The sequence below is a fragment of the Macaca thibetana genome, chromosome 11, assembly GCF_024542745.1.
Source record: "Macaca thibetana thibetana isolate TM-01 chromosome 11, ASM2454274v1, whole genome shotgun sequence".
In the NCBI taxonomy this organism is placed as follows: Eukaryota; Metazoa; Chordata; class Mammalia; order Primates; family Cercopithecidae; genus Macaca; species Macaca thibetana.
Window position 1 is genome coordinate 37,596,478 of NC_065588.1, and position 19,609 is coordinate 37,616,086.

Genomic DNA, 19,609 nt, shown 5'->3' on the forward strand with positions numbered 1-19,609 from the left:
AGAAAGTAGGGAAAAAATATCATCTAAGGTTAGTTTATTATCTTATTTCTTTTATATGTAAAACTCTTGAAACTAAATCTTGCTTTCAAGAAGACAAGGAGAAGAAAGAAAGAATAGATAATATGAAAAGCATGTGACTACCTCCCATTAGAGGTTTCTTTCACAAAAATTAAGAAAAGGATCAGAAGAGCAAAATTATGCTATTCTTATCATGGATAGCATACCTTAAGAGCAGAAAAGATTGGGAGGGGACGAGTGTTTACTATTCAAAGTGAAAGCCATCATGATTCTGCAAGGAAGAGGGTGTTTTAACTTTGCTTTGTGATTTGAGCATTTTACCAGGTTGTAAGAGTTGAAAATCTCTGAGTCTCATTCAGCCGTGTAAAAGGAAATAAAGGGAAGGAACTGTTTAATGCCAAGTCTAACTGTCCTAGCGTTTGTATTAAGATGGAGCTACCCAAAGTTCTCTAAAGTATGAGATCTTGGTGGTGAAAGAAAAAAATCAGACTTCATTTTGCATTCTACTAGTCTCTCCTTCTGGATTATTCTTTACACCTTTGAAATGTCCAAGTCACTCAGGAATAGCTATTTGTAAGCTGCCACTATGAGATGACATTTAAAATGAATGAAAAAGATATAGACAACATCCTCTCTAAATCAACAAAATCAACCTTGGCTTGAAAGCTGGTGTGGAAAGGCTCGTTTTCTGTCCCATTCTTCTGTGCATATGACATTCTGCAAATTTTACATTCTGTTTCACAGAACTAAATATTTATTACCAGAGGAAAATAGATTATTAATTACAGCCAAAGGCTGCTTTGATTAAATATACAATTAATTAGCTATGCTAAACTCATCCATCCCAGAGCTCCTAATATTTTCAGCCCGATGATTCTTCTAGTACTTTTAATTAAAATTGTTCTAAAAAGCCACGAGTTAGCTGCATGTGCACTTAAACTGAAGTTATCTCTGCAGTGTTTCACTGGTTTCCGTATGCCATGTAATTAATCTTTAGTGATTAAATGTACATAAAATCATCGGAGATGCAAAGTAATTTGTGCAGACATGGAACAATGGAGAGCTTTTACTGGGCCCTGGCAGGATTGTTTTATCTGCTGAAAATTATTTCAAAAGCATACAGATGTTAATTGTTTGAAGGAAGTAAATGTACAAAATTGTGCCCTTCTCCCCCACTCTTCCAAATGAAGCTAAATAAAATCAACAATATTAGTATAGAAAAATTTTGTGGCAATTTGAATTTAAGGATGTGATGACTCTATTTGGATGGAGATGCATCCACTTTGTTGCCCTGCCTTGTTTGCTTGCTGAGGCAAACATAGTGTCATGTAAAACATGGTTTTCAGAAAGTGCCGCCCCAAATATTATTGCCTCGTTGTACACGCATGCTCTCAGATAGACCTGAAACCTTCAGTTGGTTACAACTCTCCGTACACTCCAGTTGCTGTCTTACGGAAATCCTGTTTGAATCACTCATAGTGATTGTGTCCACGAAGGTAAAAGCAGGTAGGAACCCAGGCGGTCTTTTTCACTTGGAACTTTGTCCTATCTTATCTCAGTGGGCTGCTGAATTATTGTAAGGCAGCAACAGCTTTACCTCAAAGGTGGCCTACGCTGGAAGATTGGCAGGCACTAAGTCACCTCCTTTCTGAGCTTTTCCTGATTGACTTATATTAAAAAAAAATAATGGGGGGGATTCTTTTTACCGAAGTTTTAAGCTGCATCGAGATTAATGCTTATTCAAGCATATGCATACATTATTATACATTTTTGGAACTGAGGTAATCCTTGGAGAGCATTGTGGTCTAACCTGTGCATTTTATGGAATTTTTTTTTTTTTTCGCTCTGCAGCTGGAGTTTCCTTGTCCTGGGAACATAAGTTAGAACAATTATCCACGTGGTTATGAATGGGGATCAAGCAGTTGATTCAACACTTAATTGTAATATTATGAACTACTTACTGTATTTACTAAAAGGAAATAGGAGAATAAACTTCCCACCAATCATCTTGTTCAAGTTTTAGAGCTTCTATGATAATATTCTATTGATGTTTAAAAATAATTAATATGAATGTATAGAATAATCCTGGGTGTTTTTTCACATAGTGTCATCTTCAGCAGTTGCTTAACCTATTTAGTTTTTTAACCTATGGGATGAATATAATAATATCTGCACCTGTAGTGGCAGGCAGTACCAACCAGCATGTATGACACAAATAGTAAGCACTCAACAAATTTTTGTTACTGTTGTTATTATTATCTATCTCAAGGTGCACTTAGAGATGCCCATGTCTATGACATTACTGGGGCAAATTCCAACTATTCTATAGAAAATAGCATCAGTTGCTACTTTAAAAGCATTTACTTTATTTTTTTGCCTTAGGCGTCAATCTACATTTCATTAATATAGAACAAAATATTTCTTTTCTAAATCTATGAATTTGAGGAAGTTGAGGGCATGGTGTTGGGAAGGTTATGGGCTCAAGTTCAGGCGGTTTTACTTGCGATGTAGAAGCTTGTGAATTTCCCTTAGGGCTTGGCCTTTCTACTGTGATTTCATGTCATCGACTGAACTCAACAAGTGTCAGGCTGCATTCAGATGGCAGAATTGATTGTTGAAAGTGATTTAAGCCTCCTGCTTCTCCTAAGAAACTGGCTGTTCGTTCAAATTTTGTCCTGTCCTTTCAAACTGGTGTGAAATACCATTCATCGCATAGGCACTAAGTTAAAAATGCTGGTATTGAAAAGCACAGTTGTATGTCATGCAAGTTCTACTTTCTTATGTTAATGTCCATGTTGCACAACTTCTATATATTCTCTTTGGTAACATACCTTTCTGAGTTCATATCCTACACAAAGGTATAATGATGCAGGTGGAGGACCCTAGAAAGTGTAAGTGTGTGTGTGTGTGTGTGTGTGTGTGTGTGTGTGAGAGAGAGAGAGAGAAAGAGAGAATGAGAAACAAAGGGAGAGATTGAATGTGTTTATGGTGGAACAGTTACCCAATTGACTAGGTGGGTAATAACTAGAAAAGTTGAGTTTCAGAATATTGGAAGAAGTAAATTTTGATTTCTAAAATAACCTCTGAAAACATAAGTCTTCAAGGGATGAGCAACATCTACTTGGAATGCCTTTGTATACTTAAAATTCAACCTCTACAGCTTGTATTTCTGCACAGTGTGGATTAATTGGTGGGAATAGATACCAAGGCTAGGCTGTTACAGAAAATCTGCAAATCTGAATCCATGGGGCCCACCGGAATCCATGTGAATGGGAGCATCAGGATACCATTTTACAGTTCTCTTCATCCTCCTCCAACTGTACTATCCACACTGTCCCTGTCTTGACCCAAGTACCCATCATTTTTCCCTCTAATTTCCTAAGTGGTTTCCCTGCTTCCATTCAGTTACATCTCACCACAGCCTTCCAAGTTTTATACCCCTAAACCTAAATGAGGCCACACTACTTTTCAGATGAAAGGTATTTTTTAAAAAATCCTTTACCATGACCCATGGAGGACATTGGGATCTATGTTAAAGCTGTCTTTCTCTACAACTTCTTCCCCAAGACTCAGTCACCCCAGACCTCTCATGGTGCCCAGAGGACTTACTCTTTCATGCCTCAACCCTGGGGAATCCTTTCTCCCATCTGTGCAGTTTATGAAGTTCTTCATCTCATCAGACCCACCTCAGATGTCAAAGTCCTGGAGTCACATCCCGAGAGCCCAGGCATAGTTAGTGCTTTGTGCTGTTGCAGAGCTGTTAATACCTTCCTTTTAGCTCTTTATGAGTTTGGTTACAATTATAGATGTATATGTTGTTTTTCCCAGATTGTGAGAGCAGGTGCCTTTCCTTGCTCAGCCTGTTACGCTCATTTACACTCAACTTCCACAACTTTCAAATGGGGATAAAATACTTACCTCCTATGACTGTTCTTGGATGTGATTGAGATAATATAGGCCAAGGGCTTGGCTCAGCTCCTGGCACTCCATGAGTCCTCACTCAGTGATAACTAGTATTACTGTCATTGCCACTGCCAGGAATGTAATATATATCCCCAGAGAGTAGCCTCATCTCTGTCACTTAAGACTTAGGAAGGAAGGAGGGAGGGAAGGAAGTGTTATGGATCACCACCATAGCACTGTGCTGGCTGCCCTAGCTTTGTTTTTATTTGATCCTATCTGCAACTCTGAGTGGATATTATTATCCCCTTTTCCACATGAAGAAGCAGAGGCTCAGAGAGTTTCAATAACTTACTCAAAGTCATACAGCTAGTCCCAAAAACTGTATTTAGGCCCAGTTCTGAGTGATTCCCACATTGATGCTCTTTTCTGCTATCACAATGAATGACAGGGCATTGAGGTGCTTAAGAGCAGAGCAGCCCAGACCTTTGCTTGCCACTCCGAAATCATTTGTACAATATATTTAAGTCAAAGGAATAATGTGGACAACTGGGCTACAGAATGGAGCTGGGAAGTGAATGTAATGCAGTTTGCATTGTGAACATGGGTAATTTTAGTGACAAGTGCAATCATATTTGTTTAAACATGGTTCTTGACAAAGAAATATATGAAAAGGTATTTAAAACATAATTATTCTGAAGTATGCGCCAAGCACATTTTTAGGCCCTGAAACTACAGCACTGAACACAATTGTCAGTTTCTTAAAACACTGAATGCAGTGTGTTTTGTACAGAAGCATTTAAATAGTGAAGCATTATGTTGCTCTCATAGATAGGGTACAATGAACCTCTGGTGAAGATACTTTACCATCTTCTTTCTTGTTTTGACCATCTTCTTTCTTGTGGTAAATAATTCACTATCTCCTATTCCTTTATGTGGTACAATTTACTTCTTTTATTTAATAAATAGGTATTTTCTAGCACGTGCTAGTGTGGCTAAGTCACAAGGTTAATTTCTACATCCTTTTATGCTCTCATCACAAAGATGGGACAAAAAAGATCTTGTCCAAGGGCTAAGAGCACATTTCCTCTTGTTCAATGGATATGAAAGATGAATAGCTCTGTCCAAATCCTCAGTTGTTGATGTTGTTTGCAGGATTTTTTTTTAAAGAAATCTGAGTTGTTTAATGACAATGACATTTTTTTCCCATTGAAATAATTTGAATTTATTTCAAGTGTTTATATATGCTTTATACCTTTATATCCTTAGACCTGTTACAGAAAATTTTGTCTCCATCTGAATTCCTTGTTATGTTTTAAATACTTGGATCTGATATGTCAGAACTTAGTGAATAGGTTTATTAATAATCACCTACATCAGTTTAGTATTATGTTAGGAAGTAAAAGGTCAGCAAGTAGTTGTTATCCAACTGTTTCATCAGTGGGATCTTATCCAAAGATTTGAGTCATTTTTCACTGCGTATAGAGTCACTTGAGATATAAAAAGTCTTTTTGTAGTAATGAAGAACTCCCACAATTAGCCAGGAGGCAGCCATCTATCTTTTTAAATAGCTCAGCTTGGAGAGCAGGATATCAGGTGATATTCAGTGATGAACTGTTATGACAAAGATAAAGTAGGTGACACAAATCTGTGTTTTTTGCTTGTAGGGATGTGTGTGTGTGCATGTGCACACAGAGAAAAAAAGACACTCATAGTAGAGTAGGAATTTGTTTTTCTAGAGATATGCAACAGAAACACACTTTACAGGAAGCTATTCATCTATCAATTCCTTATAATTATTTGTGAACTCTAAATGATTACAGCATGGATCTATTTTTAACTAATAATAAATATAACAATATTTTGAAACATTTTATTTTTTTCAGTTTCAGACATCAAAAAATTATGAGAATAAAAATAATAATTTTAAGTTCCAGGAATAGTATAAAAATTCTCAAATATCATTCACCTAGGCTGCCCAAATTTTAACATTGATTAACATTTTACATTTGCTTTAGATTCTCAATCTCTCTCTCTCTCGCTCTCTCTTTCTCTCTCTCTCTCTCATTAAGTCATAAATGTTAACATCACCAGTAATAGACAAATAAACATGACATGCCTCCTGATAGGATAGGCTGAAAAGGACACACCACCACTTCTGGACATTCCTGCTCAAAATACATAAATACATAACCTGAGTCTAATCAAGACAAACATTAGACACACCCAAATGGAAGGATTTCTGCTGCTATAACAGAATACCACAGACTGGGCAATTTATAATTTTAAAAAATGTGTTTCTCACAGTTCTTGAGGGTGTTAAGTTCAATATCAAGGTGCCAGCATCTGGCAAAGGCCTTCTTTCTGTGTCATAACATGGTGGAAGACACCATATGGCAAGAGAGAACACCAGAGAGCAAAAGGGATGGGAAGGAGAGCGAACACATTGTTTTATCAGGAACCCAGTCATGTGATAATAGCATTAATCCATCCATGAATACAAAACTCTTACAAACTAATCGCCTCTTAAAGTTTTCAAGTCTCAACACTGTTGCATCAGGGATTAAGTTTCTAACATGTGAACTTTGAGGGAAACATTCAAATCATAGCAGGGATATTCCACAAAATAACTGTACACATCAAACAACTATGTAAATACTTTGTTCTATGATCTCAATAAAAATTATATTTTAAATTTCCCTTAAAATGTGTAAATTTGCTAAATCTGACAAACTCATAATTGCATTTTAGATGCAACTACTTTTGATAGTAAAGTTAATTTGCAAAGATAACAAATTTTAGCTCTTGCCACAGTTTTGTTAAAGTCAGAAGAGTTTCATGCTTAGCTATATCAGTCAGGGTCCCAGAAGAAAACAAATAGCATAATCAAAGGGTTTAATTGAAGAAAGTTTAATGATGGAACAGCTTACAAAGGATGAGCAGAGTCAAGATAAAGAACCTAGGGAACAGCAAGAGAGAGATGTTCTTACTACCACTAGACCAGGAGAGGGAAGGTGAGTCAGGATTGTGAGCAGATCCAAGCAAGAGCTAGAGTCTTGGGAACTGGATAAAGACCTATAATACTCTCTAACCATTGGCTTAACCCAACAACAACAACAAAAAGTAGAGATCCTGGGTCAGGCAGGGGTGCCAAGACACAGAGCTGGATGAAAAGAGCAGATCATGGATCTGAAAGACAAACCAAAGAACCAACTCATGTGCCCAAAAGCAAAAACTTCCATTTCTTTCATTAAGGTGAGGGGAAATAAACTTATTTATAAAGAGGTTAATAAAACTATGTTGTATTCATTTTAGTTTTTTTCCTCAGTAACAATCAGAACATATCATAACATGTTTCTTCACTATAGGAATAATTCATATAAATATGTACTCTTCAAAGGTGTTAAGTGCTTTGATGGGAAAGCTTAAAAGAGAAGTGTGACAGTGGGAACAAGGAAAGGAAGAGAAAATACAGAAGGAGGGATACAAAAAAAACAAGACAAGGAAAAGATAATGAAAGGAAAAAGCAATTGTGACAGATACATCAAGATTGCCTATAACCAAAATTATTCATTGGTTCAGGAACAGTTTGGATGAGTTCACAAATAATGGATCCATAACCTCTTCATATGAAAAATTGAAAATGAGTCCTGCTTGCACTTGAGAATGCCCTACCATCAAAGTGCTCTGTAGAAGGGAACAGACGCAACATACTGGACTATTGTTGTAGCCTCAGTGTCACAGTCTATTAACTAAATGTAATAATAGGCTTTTACACTAGCTCATTGGGGTGCTGGGAGTCCTCCATTCAATACTGTTACATTACGTAAGCATTTCCAATGCATTCAATTATCTTAGGTTGTAAATGGATGTTATGTTAAACCAGATTGGTAGAGGCAAATCCCAAAATGTCACAAGTTGTAGGTAAGGCAACAGTCTTCATTAAGGAAACACACAAGTCGGGAATCAGCAATACACAGTCAAGCAAGGGACCAAAAACTGTGGGTATATGGTGGGTCTGTATTTCAACTCTTGTTGCTCTGTCTTACAGGGAACATTGTCAGTAAGAGAACAGACTGCTGGAGGTTCAGGCTGCCTGGGTTAGATATCACTTATTTTCTTTTGTCTGAGAAAGCCAGCTGCCTGGCAAAGTCCCTGGGGATTTTGGAACTAAGGGAAGCTGCAACACCCCATACCCAGGGTAATGAAGCTCCCAGTCTCTCGTTGTGCAGACAGAAAAGCAGAAGAAGCCCCATAATCACTTTAGGATAAGTCTACTCATTGTGTCACGTGGAATAATCACCATATTCTCTTCCAAAAATGCAATTATAGCACTGTCAAAAGCGGAATACTGGAGTAAATGGACGTCAGGGTTGAAGTGATCTAACATTTCCTATGTACATAGGTTCTGAAATTATATGATGAACACAAACCTACATACCAGTGATTATTTTGTTTATTGATAACCTTTTTTTAAAGGTTGAAGTTAATTTTAGTCAGGTTTCTTTCATACAATTTTGCAGATTCCTATTATGTGACTTCTTTTCATTATAAATACATTTTACACTATGCTATACTCCATTTATATAACAATGTTCAAATAGAGTCAATCATACCAAAGTTTAGGAAAAAACAGTGTGCTGAAATTTCTTAAAATTAGTTTGAAGATTGTATATGACAAGTGTTTTGATGAATATAAGGTTCAGATTATCTTAAATTCCTTCTCTACCAAACATTTTAGCAGCAATTTAAACATTGTTTCTTCCTTCTGTAAAATGTCACCAGATTGTGCTTTGGCAACACCTCCCTAATTATCAAATAGAGAATTTATTCTGTGTCACTTAGGAACTTCAGTCAAAATTAATTCCACAGTTACTAGTGAGGGTGGGAGATCTTGTAGACTAACCAGGTACAGGATCATGTCCAACCAGAATTATAATACGCAAGTATTTTATACTTATCCTCAATTTGAAATTTGGTTATATCAATTGTCCCTAATCCTTGGAATTCTATGCTTCTTTTATGGCACATTCTTAAATTTATTCTCCCTTGAAAGTCATAGATGCTTAGAAGCCCTTATTTCTCATGAAAGGCGTGGGGGTTTGGAAACCCTCATCATTCCCAAACAGCTGACTCTAGAAATGGCTTCTCACTAGAGTGACTGAGTTATTCATGCACTTGTTAGCACTTCAAAAGAAAAACAAAAAAGACTGTTTGTTTCCTGATATCCAAGAAAATTTTGCATGTGGTTGGATTGGAAGGAATAATCAAAGGGGAACAGCTCAAATCTAAACCGAGACCACTAGTCACTCTGGGGAAGTAATTGAAGAATGGCCCAGATTTTGCAAAAGGCCCAGATATCCAAAAGGGTAGATTATTCATTAAACAGAGGCTTCATCAAACATTACTATGATATGGTTTACATATGAAAAGCTCTCTTCTTTACTTAACATTCACAAGTTGCTTATGGATTAATTAGCCCATCTTCCACAAGAAATGTATTCGCACATCTTTTGCATTGATCACTGAAAAGTGATTGCTTTTTCTTTATCCACTTAAGATTATGCTATCAATATAATGAGAAATAATAACTTTTTAGAAACAAGATAATTATTTTTGTATCTCTAAAAATTTATATGTGTGTAATACAAGCCATCACTTGAATATCTAATCTTTAAGGATATTTGTGCTGATCTGAATTGGTAAGTGCAGGGAGAAGGGGAAGACCTTCTCAGAAAATGGTTTCCTATGATCAATTTTTCTTCTAGTTTCCTATCATATGTTTACTTGTTAATTCATTTGAATATATATCTTATAATTGCTTCAAGTTTCATATGATTAAGAATGATTAAGACTACTCTCTCCACTTTTTTCGAATCCTACATTTTAGTTTGTCTCGGGATAACCACATGTCACTATTTATCCTAGAATTTCTCTCATTGGCATCATCCTTTCCTCTTTTTTTGTTGTTGCCAATTTTGATAACCCCTTGTTGCATAATGTGTCTGCTTTTTTATTTATCTCAAGTCCGGTAGCTAAATCATCATTTCAGAGTCCAGTCTTCCCACCGGGACTACTAGCCTCTTATCAAATATCAATCGCACGAATCTTTTTAGTTGTACACTAGTTGCCTGGTTACAGTGGAACCAAATCAGTCTGGGCCACAGCTATCAAAATGCCAGAAGTTATGGCAATAGAGGAAATTATTGCATATACTACTGCTGTTTGTTATGACACCCTATCCTCTCAATCATTCGATTTAACAACCCTTTTGGAAAAAGGCTCTTTTCTTATGGTATGCTTAAATCAAATTGCGATCTTTCCTAAAATCCTTCTGCATGCAAACTCAAACTCCGTAACACATGGGTTTTTTTTTTTTTTTTTTTTTCAGTAATCAAGTTACCTTGCACCCTCTTCCCTCAGTTTTGCTCCTAACCATATTCATGTGGTTTTTTTTTCTCCTGAAAATCAACTCATCTGTATTCCTCTCGCAAAAGATCTTCCCACCTTTTACTGGACACCCAAAAATATTGGGTGTCTACCCTTAACTACCTATTTTAAATGGGACTCCTTTAGTGGATAGTTTCTTCATCTTTAGTCTCATCTCACAAAACAATTTAAAACTTTATGTCATCCATACAAAACTAAATTTAAGATTGAGACAAACGAGTAAGAGGGAAGAGGAAAAAAAGGAAGGTGGAATGAAGGGAGAAAATATAGTGGTAAAGAAATAGAATAATACGTAAGGATCTGGCAATATGGCAATATGAAGCACCAAATATCTGTTATTGGTTTAAAAACAAATCACTTGAAAAAAAGGAAATTTTGCTGTTGTTCACAAACTTCTCCTAGAAAACTGTAGATATTCTTCCCATATAATTCTTCTCTCTAGCTGCACCTGATGATAACTGAGCAGAGCAATTGCCAGAAAATCCCAATTAAGCGATTCTTTTCTTTTCTTGTGAAAGGCATAATATATAAAATGGTGACCTTTTGGTAGGCTAACAGTATGTTGATGAACTTCAAGTGAAGTGAAAAAAAGTATTTAGTATCATCAATGCTTGCATTTTCTAAGCGATCATGTGTAACAGTAGAGCCTTTAAAGGTCATAGACTTCTTTACTTTGAGAGATATTAAATAGCTTATGAAAATAGAGGTCAGCTGCATGATAACTAGAAGAAAAGAGCATTCTCCAATAGGGAAGTAAGATCTTGAGATTACATTGACTGTCCTTTTAAGATTGTATTTGATTGTTCTTAGAGAAAAGAATGAAATTTGCATATAAATTTCATGATAATAAATAAATGAGTGTATAAGTCATATAATCAATAGCCATTGATCTTGACACGTGAACACTAATATTGTTTGCATATACTAAGCATTACAATAATGATTTCACAACCTAAAATACCTTTCAATAAATTTTATATTTCCACAAAAAACTCTAATCTTCTGGATTTTGCAAAAGCAATCCTACTTATCTTACAGTAACACAGGTAAATAATCATTATCAGTAGGAATCTTACGTTTTTAAAATAGCTGTTGCTTCGAAGATCACTAAAGCAAATAAATATTCTGAACACCAGGACTAGATTAACATGTAAGGCTGAGGAAAAATGAGCCTTGTCTTGTCTTGGGGAAAAAAATAGATGAATGGCATTTATCTGTCTATTACCTATTGACACACTTTGTGCATTAGTAGAATTTAATGTATAACTGGAAGAAACCCTGGTCACAAGCTTTTCCCTTTACCTTCAGATACTGCATAAAGGTCCCTCAAAAAAGTAGTCTTATTTCCCTCTACCACTATTAGGGTTTCCTCTTGATACAGGGCTTATAGGAAAAGATAACATGTTGACACCGTTCCAGTAGAAATATTAAATAGTTGATAAGGCCAGGGGTGGTGGCTTATGCCTGCAATCCCAGCACTTTGGGAGGCCAAGGCAGGTAGATCACGAGGTCAGGAGTTAGAGACCATCCTGGCCAACATAGAGAAACCCCATCTCTACTAAAAATACAAAAATTAACCTGGCATGGTGGTGCGTGCCTGTAATCCCAGCTATTTGGGAAGCTGAGACAGGAGAATCCCTTGAACATAGGAGGGGAAGTTGTGGTGAGCTGAGATCATGCCACTATACTCCAGCCTGGGCAACAGGGCGAGACTCCATCTCAATAAATAAATAAATAGTTGATAACAGACTGTGTGACTGAGATTTCTTTTCACAGAGGGAAGGGTGTAGGATCCTGCAGGAACAGATCTTCACTAAACTGAGGGTACATCATGAAGCAGGAAGGCTGGGGACAAAAGAGCAATTTTTACCTACTGCATCAATTCTCACAGAGCAATTTTACCTACCACTTGATTATCTTCCACAATCTGGAATTTATAAATACTGACCACAATATGAAACACAGGGGATGATACTATTCAATGAGAGGGGCTAGATTTTATGTTGTGCTTTTTCATTCTGGGATTTCTTCTATCATCTGCTGTCTACATGTCCTCAGGGGAGGCAGTAGTGGCTCCGGCTCAAGCACCTGTCATACAGCAGGAGCTAAAGGAATGAGTGTGATCATGTCCATAGGTGTCTCATGTCCACATACCCTCATGTGCCCCAAGTCAGGTATTCCAAGGTGTATCAATGAAAACTCAGCGATAATTTTTCAAGTTTAGTTCATGGAAAAGAGTATCAAACGGTGAATACATAGATTAGTGAATGTGTTCACACTGGGAAACACCCAGTCAGATCTCCACCTGGCCTGTCTTACTAGTGATTCAAGAGCAAGAACTGAATTGGGACATATTTTGCTGTTGAAGAAGTTTAATTGCTCATTTTTTGAAGGCACATTAACTCTTTCAGGGTCCATTGAGTAAATTAGCTCCTCCAGGTTGTTAAGCCTGTCTCTACATGACGTGATGATTTCTACCTGCCATTGTATCATTTACCCCAAAATGCCCCACACTTGCTCTGAGCACACACATATTCCTTGTCTACTCAGGGAGAGAGAATGTGCTCATTTGAATGTCAGCAGTTTCTCTACAGCTGCAACTCAGTGACTTCTTTTGCTTCTTTTTTAGGCACCCAGGGATCTCTAAGGGTTTGCTGGTGCGTGACAGTTATCGGTGCCTCACCGACAGGCGGGTGGCTTAGTTTGCTGTCTGGAAATGGTATAATTTCAGGGATATTAGGCACAGTATTGTGCCACTAGATAGCTCTTCATATCTGCAAAAAACAGCATTATTGATTCATCTGGAGCGAGAGTCATAAAACTCAGGATTCTAGAGCCCTTTATTAAAACACAACTTCCACTAAAAGGCTGTGTTATCAGGACTCATTTTAGGGGATTAAATTGACAACTATTTGAGCGTGGTCTGTATTGCCTACCACAAGGTTGTTAGGGAAAGTGTGTAGGTGTTTTGACAGCCACAAAGGTTGGGAAACATTCCTAGCCCTTGGTAAGCTGGCATAGGAGAGTCCCACAAAAAGAATAATTTTTCTCTCCCAAATGACAATGGTTTGTGCCCCTGTTGAGAAGCAAGAAGTGAGGACAAAGGCAGACTTCACCTCTTTCTCTGTAATGTCTAGAGCTACCGTGGAGAATCATGAATTGGTATGAATTAAAACGAGTAACCAGTGGGGACATAATATATTCATTCAGAGGATTTTTAGAGCAGTGATTCTTTCAGTGAATATAAATATAAAGTCAGAATCTTGTAAGTATGCCAATTCTGATTCAGTAGATCCAGGGTAGGGCCAGGGATTCTGTATTTCTAATCATCTCTCATATGATGCTGATGCTGCTGGTTCACAGACCACATTTCAAACAGTGAGGATTTAGGATAAAATGCACATGGGCAATCACATGGTCTTGGATTAAAACATTATGAATATGGAGGAAATTTGACAATACCTTAAAAAATTAGATTTTAGGCAAGTAAGACCTTGATTAAATATTGAAAATCTCACAGAGACATTGATAAATCATGAAAAAGTATGACATACTTAACATTTCCTCCATCCGAAGACTTCGGTGACCCTTTTCTGAAGCAGATGTGTTACTTAAATTTTTAAATCTTTACTAATAGTTCTGCTGTTTTACTCGTTAACCAACTCCAGATACATTATAAAGATACAGAAGTAATTGTTGTTGTAATCTCAGGTACTTCATCATGTTGGTAAAGACATCAGTAAATATTAATATCTGATTAAATATTCCATTACAAAATTCATGTCAGAGCTGGTTGAAACCTTTCTCTCTACCTTTTATTAATCTATCACGACAGCCTCTCTGATCTTTCCTCTGAGATAAACAACGTCCTCATATGTTTGTAGGTCAATGGGAAGGATCTTTCGAAGGCCACCCACGAAGAGGCAGTGGAAGCCTTTCGCAATGCCAAGGAGCCCATTGTGGTGCAGGTGTTAAGGCGAACACCTCTTAGTAGACCGGCCTATGGGATGGCTCCAGAAGTGCAACTCATGAATGCCAGCACTCAGACGGACATCACCTTCGAACACATCATGGCCCTGGCCAAGCTTCGGCCACCTACCCCTCCAGTGCCAGACATCTGTCCATTCCTGCTCTCAGACAGGTATTTTTCTGTCATTTCTTCCAGAGCCCTGTTTGTTTCCATTTGTCACGGAAAGCAGATGTTGGAAAGAAGCAGCTCCCCTAGCAGGTTGACAGTTATGGAGACAGGCTTCCCAGCTCTGTTTGGAAAATGTCTCCCTTGTTTAGATATGTGCAATTAGTTCTCAGTGGTCCCTGCTGGCTACTTTCCCTAACCCACATGGTTGCTTCACCTGGGTAATCATACTTGCTAGCTGCTATGAAAAATTCTGGCTCTGATTAGTTCATCTTCATATTACTAGCTGTCAAAAGCCTCATGCTACTCATGAACACTGGTCAGGGAAATCACTTTTCTCACCAAAGCTGCCGAAAACCTTATTAAGACTCATGTGGAAGTGGCATGTTAGCTCCACATTCTCCTCTGTGGGCCACCTCTCTCTCTTCCTTGCATTTCTCTTCTTTAAAGAGAAGCTAGGAAATTAATTTAATTAAAGTGCAACTCTCTGAAGAAAGCAATTACCCAATATATTGAGATATAAACAAAGGATCTTGGCTGTCAAAGAGTAAATATAGTGCTATCAAATAAAGATCTATTCAAGGAATACTTCCTCCAGATTTTTGCCCAATTTAAAGGAAGTCAGAGAGATTTTATTCAAATAATCCTACTTGAACAGTTTTAGAAGTACGCTTGTCCAATTCATTGTGTTCTGTGAGCTTTCTAGGAAATATTCGAACATTGAGAGTTTGTAAGAGCAATAGTCTCCTTAGCCTACATTTTCATCACCTACTCCAATCTGCTCTCTACTTTGTAAAACATAGATCTGATTCATGCCACTTTCCTGCCCTTTGATGGCTGGCTCCCATACGCCTGTTTCAGTGGGTCACAGATGTACAGTAGAATCACCTGGGAACTTTTAGAAGCTGTATCAATACCTGAATCACCCCTTAGGCCAATTAAATGAGAATTCTTAGAGTAAGGCTTAGGCATCGGAATTTTTCAAAAATCTCCCTAGGCAATCCTAATGTGCATCCAAGTTTTGAAAACACTCCTTGAGACTTCAAGTTCCAGGAGGGTAGGGGATTTGTTTGTCTTGGGTATCTCTTTATTCATTCATCCGTTACCTTTTAAATAGCCCTTTGTGTCAGACACAAATCGGATGTGTCAGGCATTGGAACTAGATGCTGGGCATAAAACTTTGAACAAAAATAAAGTCATTGCCTTCTACAGTTTATATTCTACAGGGGTAGTTGAAGAAAAAGCAACGAAACAAATATATAATATTCATTAATACCGCCTAAAACATAGTAGCCATCCAATACTTCCTTGAATGAATAATAATAGCTAGCTTGTATTAGCTAACTTAACATGCTTTCAGTATTATTCCAAATGTTTTGCATTTATCAACTCATTTAGTTCTCACAATAATCTCATGATGGAGTGCATTATATTATCAACATCCTACGTCTAAGATGAGGGAACAGATATTAAGTAACATGGCCAAGATTACATAGCAAAAAAGTGACAGGGCCAGGCTTCTAGGCCTAAGAGATCTGACCCCAATGCCTACTTCCTTAGCCAGTGCATCTTGCTGCTCTTCCTAGGTGCTGCAGACCTTAGCTTAGAGACAACCTCTTCTAGAAAACCTCCTAGGGCTGCAGTGGGTCCACCCCCTACCATGTGCTCCCAAGGTTCTATATGTTTTCCTTAATTATTGCACTGTATTAAAATTCCCACTTTGCTGCTTTCCCCAATTAATAGGGCAGAATTGGATTTTGTACACCAACATATTTCCAGCACTTGGCCTGGCATCTGGTAGCCACTGAATAAACGTTGAATGAATAAAGTCTTCCTCACAGCAGGGCTCCCATCTTACTATCTGAAAGACAAGGGAAACACATCAGATGTCCAAAGCAGCAAACTTCAATGTTCCTACATCTCAAATGGGCTATGTGGACCCAGTTCAGCTTCAAGCAAGGAGATTTATCTGGCAGACACAAGGCAAGGTGCTGCCTCTATTACTTTACCATTCTGACCTACACTAGTTAGACCTGTGTGGAGCTGACAGCCATAGATAGTAGTGAGGAGAGGCTGATAGAATATTTATGCTGACCATCGTATGAGGGCATGAGGATGGGTCTCTTGCCTTTCAGCAAGGGAGAAGAGAACTAATTGATACTGCTGTCTCCAATTTTTCAATAAGGTCCACACTGTCAAGGCTTAGAGGTCTCATCTGCAACCAACTAGTCAATTATATTTAGGCTTTTTCAGTGTCTTTAGAAATAGAAAAGACCTTATGCCCTTTGCTGTTAAACTATTCTTAGTTTTCATATGATACGATGTGTGGTCTTTATATCAGAACATAATAAATTGAATAACATGTTTACAAACTATTTAAAATATTTCCTAAAAGTTGAAATACATAAAAGCCACGTGCAACACCTCATATCCCCTCATTTCCTTAATGTAATCTGCTCTCACCGTCACTAAGAATTTTCTAAAGGTATTATGAAACCTTTCGGCTTATAGGAGTTTCCATAAATGCTCTTTAATACTTGTGTATATGTCCTTGATCAAAGAGGAGAAAATGTGCATTATGAGGGAGAGTGAGAAAGGGGGATCTTAAGAAAGAGGGGAGGGTACAATGTGAGCAAATTTTAGAGTCTGAAAAATATGTGCTTTTGAAAATGGTTTTCAAAAAATAGTTTGCAGCTGTGAATTACGAAATTGTTAGTGCTTTATGACAAATACCCCTTTTTGAGTAGACTGCAATCTCAAATGCCACACACCCACGTGTCGAGCTTGTCACATTCGGTGGAATGGAAGCAGGCCAGAAAGTATCAATAAAGCATCATGGACTGTCAGAGATTTCACATCAGTCTCTCCACAGAATACAACTCTGACCACAGGCCCTTATTCCACAGAAATTGCAAACCGATGGACTTCCCATAGAGGGAGAAAGGAAAGCGATTGCTTTTTCTGAGCTGTAGTTTGTTTAAAGGCTAGATCACTACAGGTCTTATTCCAAAGCAGAGCAAACTAAAGTGAAATTCTAAAATCAGTTTTAATCTTGAAAACAACCCTTTTAATCTATGCCTATCATATTGCTATATTCCCCATAGCTGCCATTCTCTGCATCCAATAGAGCATGAATTTTATGAGGACAATGAGTATATTTCCAGCTTGCCTGCTGATGCAGACAGAACAGAAGATTTTGAATATGAGGTAAGATCATTTTCACACCACTTCACATTTCTTCATGAAGTTATGGTTGAGGGGTTTTGTATAACAAAGAAATTAATTTATTACAGTGAGAAATGTCTTGTCTATTACATATCTAGAGTAAGATCTTTCAGATACTATTTGTTCTAGCTATGTGTCTCCAGTGTTTTATGTATATTGGAAAATATCTTTATAGTATAAGCTTAAATATAATTTGCTCTCATTTTGTTGCTTTTTAATAAATAATATTACAACCACTACATTTTAAAAATTTGTTCTATAATATATGTGGATTTCCAAGTAGACTTTGAAAAATGTATTTAAAACAAAGATTGTGTTTACTGTTTTCATTTGTTGTATAATATTCTAATTTTCATTGATAAACCAAATTTTATTATATTGTATTCTTTGGAAATGTAATATTCTCTTTGTGCCTCTGGTATGTACTCTAACGAGCCATTTCACAGACTTCCTAGAAATAGAGATGGCCTCATGCCCTTTGTTGTTAAACTATATTTATTCTTCACATGGTCTAATGTTAGAATATCTGTTCTGTGATATATAACAATTCAAAAGTCCATTCATTAATTATTTTAAAGCTCTCACAAAAGTTAAATAATGTATCCTAATATTTCCTCTACTTCTGCAGCCTGTATATCTTTGAAAGATTTCAGACTACTCTGACATTTAAAAATAAAATAGATTGAGGAAGTAAGGAAGCTTTGGTAAACAGGCAGAGAACTCATGATCACCTGCCCTTTTAATGCTTCAGGTGATGTCATACAAGTTCAGCTAAGTGTTCTCTTCCACTTTACAACCAGGAAATCCTGAAATCTCTTCCCTTAGGAGGATCTGAAATCAAATAAGGAAGCTCATCTAAAGCAAATAGACATTTGTTTGAAATCTTCTCCCCACAAAAGTCATTCCTAGGGATTACAGAAATCATTATTTCTTTGCAGCCAAAATTTAGAAGGATGTGAAATGACACCAGGTAACTGAATAGATGGTTTTGTCATTCTTGTGTTGTTCATGTTAAATTTGTATCTCCTCTTTATTAAGTTGATTGAAAAGTTTTATTTTCTAAATCTACTCAGACCCTGGCATGCATTACAATATCCATTGCTTTGTCTATTCACGTAAAATAAATTATAAAATTGAGTGACTTATCCAAATAATTCAAGATTCTTATGAATTATTTTAGTTATATATATTAAAATATAATATATGAATTATATTTTAGTTGAATACTTTGGGTTTGGGGACTGGAATTATCTATATCACTTCAACTTTTTATTTGGATATCTTAAAGCTTTATTAAAATAAGTCAGTGTGCTGGGAGAGGGCATAGGAGGAAGACTGTTTAGGCTAAGCAAGTTAATAGTAAAAGCCCTTTTAATTAATAAGCATGTCATTGAAATATTACAGTACAGACAGATTTCTTTACATTTCTATGGAGCTTACTGTAGCTGAACCACATCCTCTTTTTTGGCCAATATTAATCCCCAGCAGAAGCCAGCATCAGGATGATGTCAGTGGCGAATTCTCAGACAAGCTTTCTGTAGCCTGTAATCTCAACTAATCACAGCATCATAGTCATTAATTTGCTGTCAGCTGTGATTCCGTTGCCAAAGCCCCCTTTCTGAGTGATTGAAATAAAGAATGCTCCTGTGAAATTCAAATAAGGAAGGAGTTGCTATGACAGTTTTCAATCATTAGAAAGGATGCATTTGAGAACAACATGCATGGTTAAAGGTGGGAGTGAAGGCATGGGATAATACCTCCAGAGAAATTTACCAGATTCAAGAGAGAATAGTGGTTCTGCCCAGTACTCCTCAGTCTGTTACCGTTATGTGACACACACATAGAGTGGCACATGCCATCCCTTGTGGCTGCATCAGATTA

General features: G+C 37.1%; 1 protein-coding gene across 2 annotated transcripts in view; it reads left to right on the forward strand.

Moving 5' to 3' along the window:
• Window positions 1-19,609, forward strand: part of PDZRN4 (PDZ domain containing ring finger 4) — a 417,242-nt gene that overhangs the window by 334,633 nt on the left and 63,000 nt on the right. For both annotated transcript variants that reach the window (XM_050748436.1, XM_050748437.1), the window contains 2 exons: window positions 14,253-14,509; window positions 17,608-17,710. In XM_050748436.1, coding sequence (XP_050604393.1) covers window positions 14,253-14,509; window positions 17,608-17,710 — 360 coding nt within the window. The remainder of the gene's footprint in view (window positions 1-14,252; window positions 14,510-17,607; window positions 17,711-19,609) is intronic.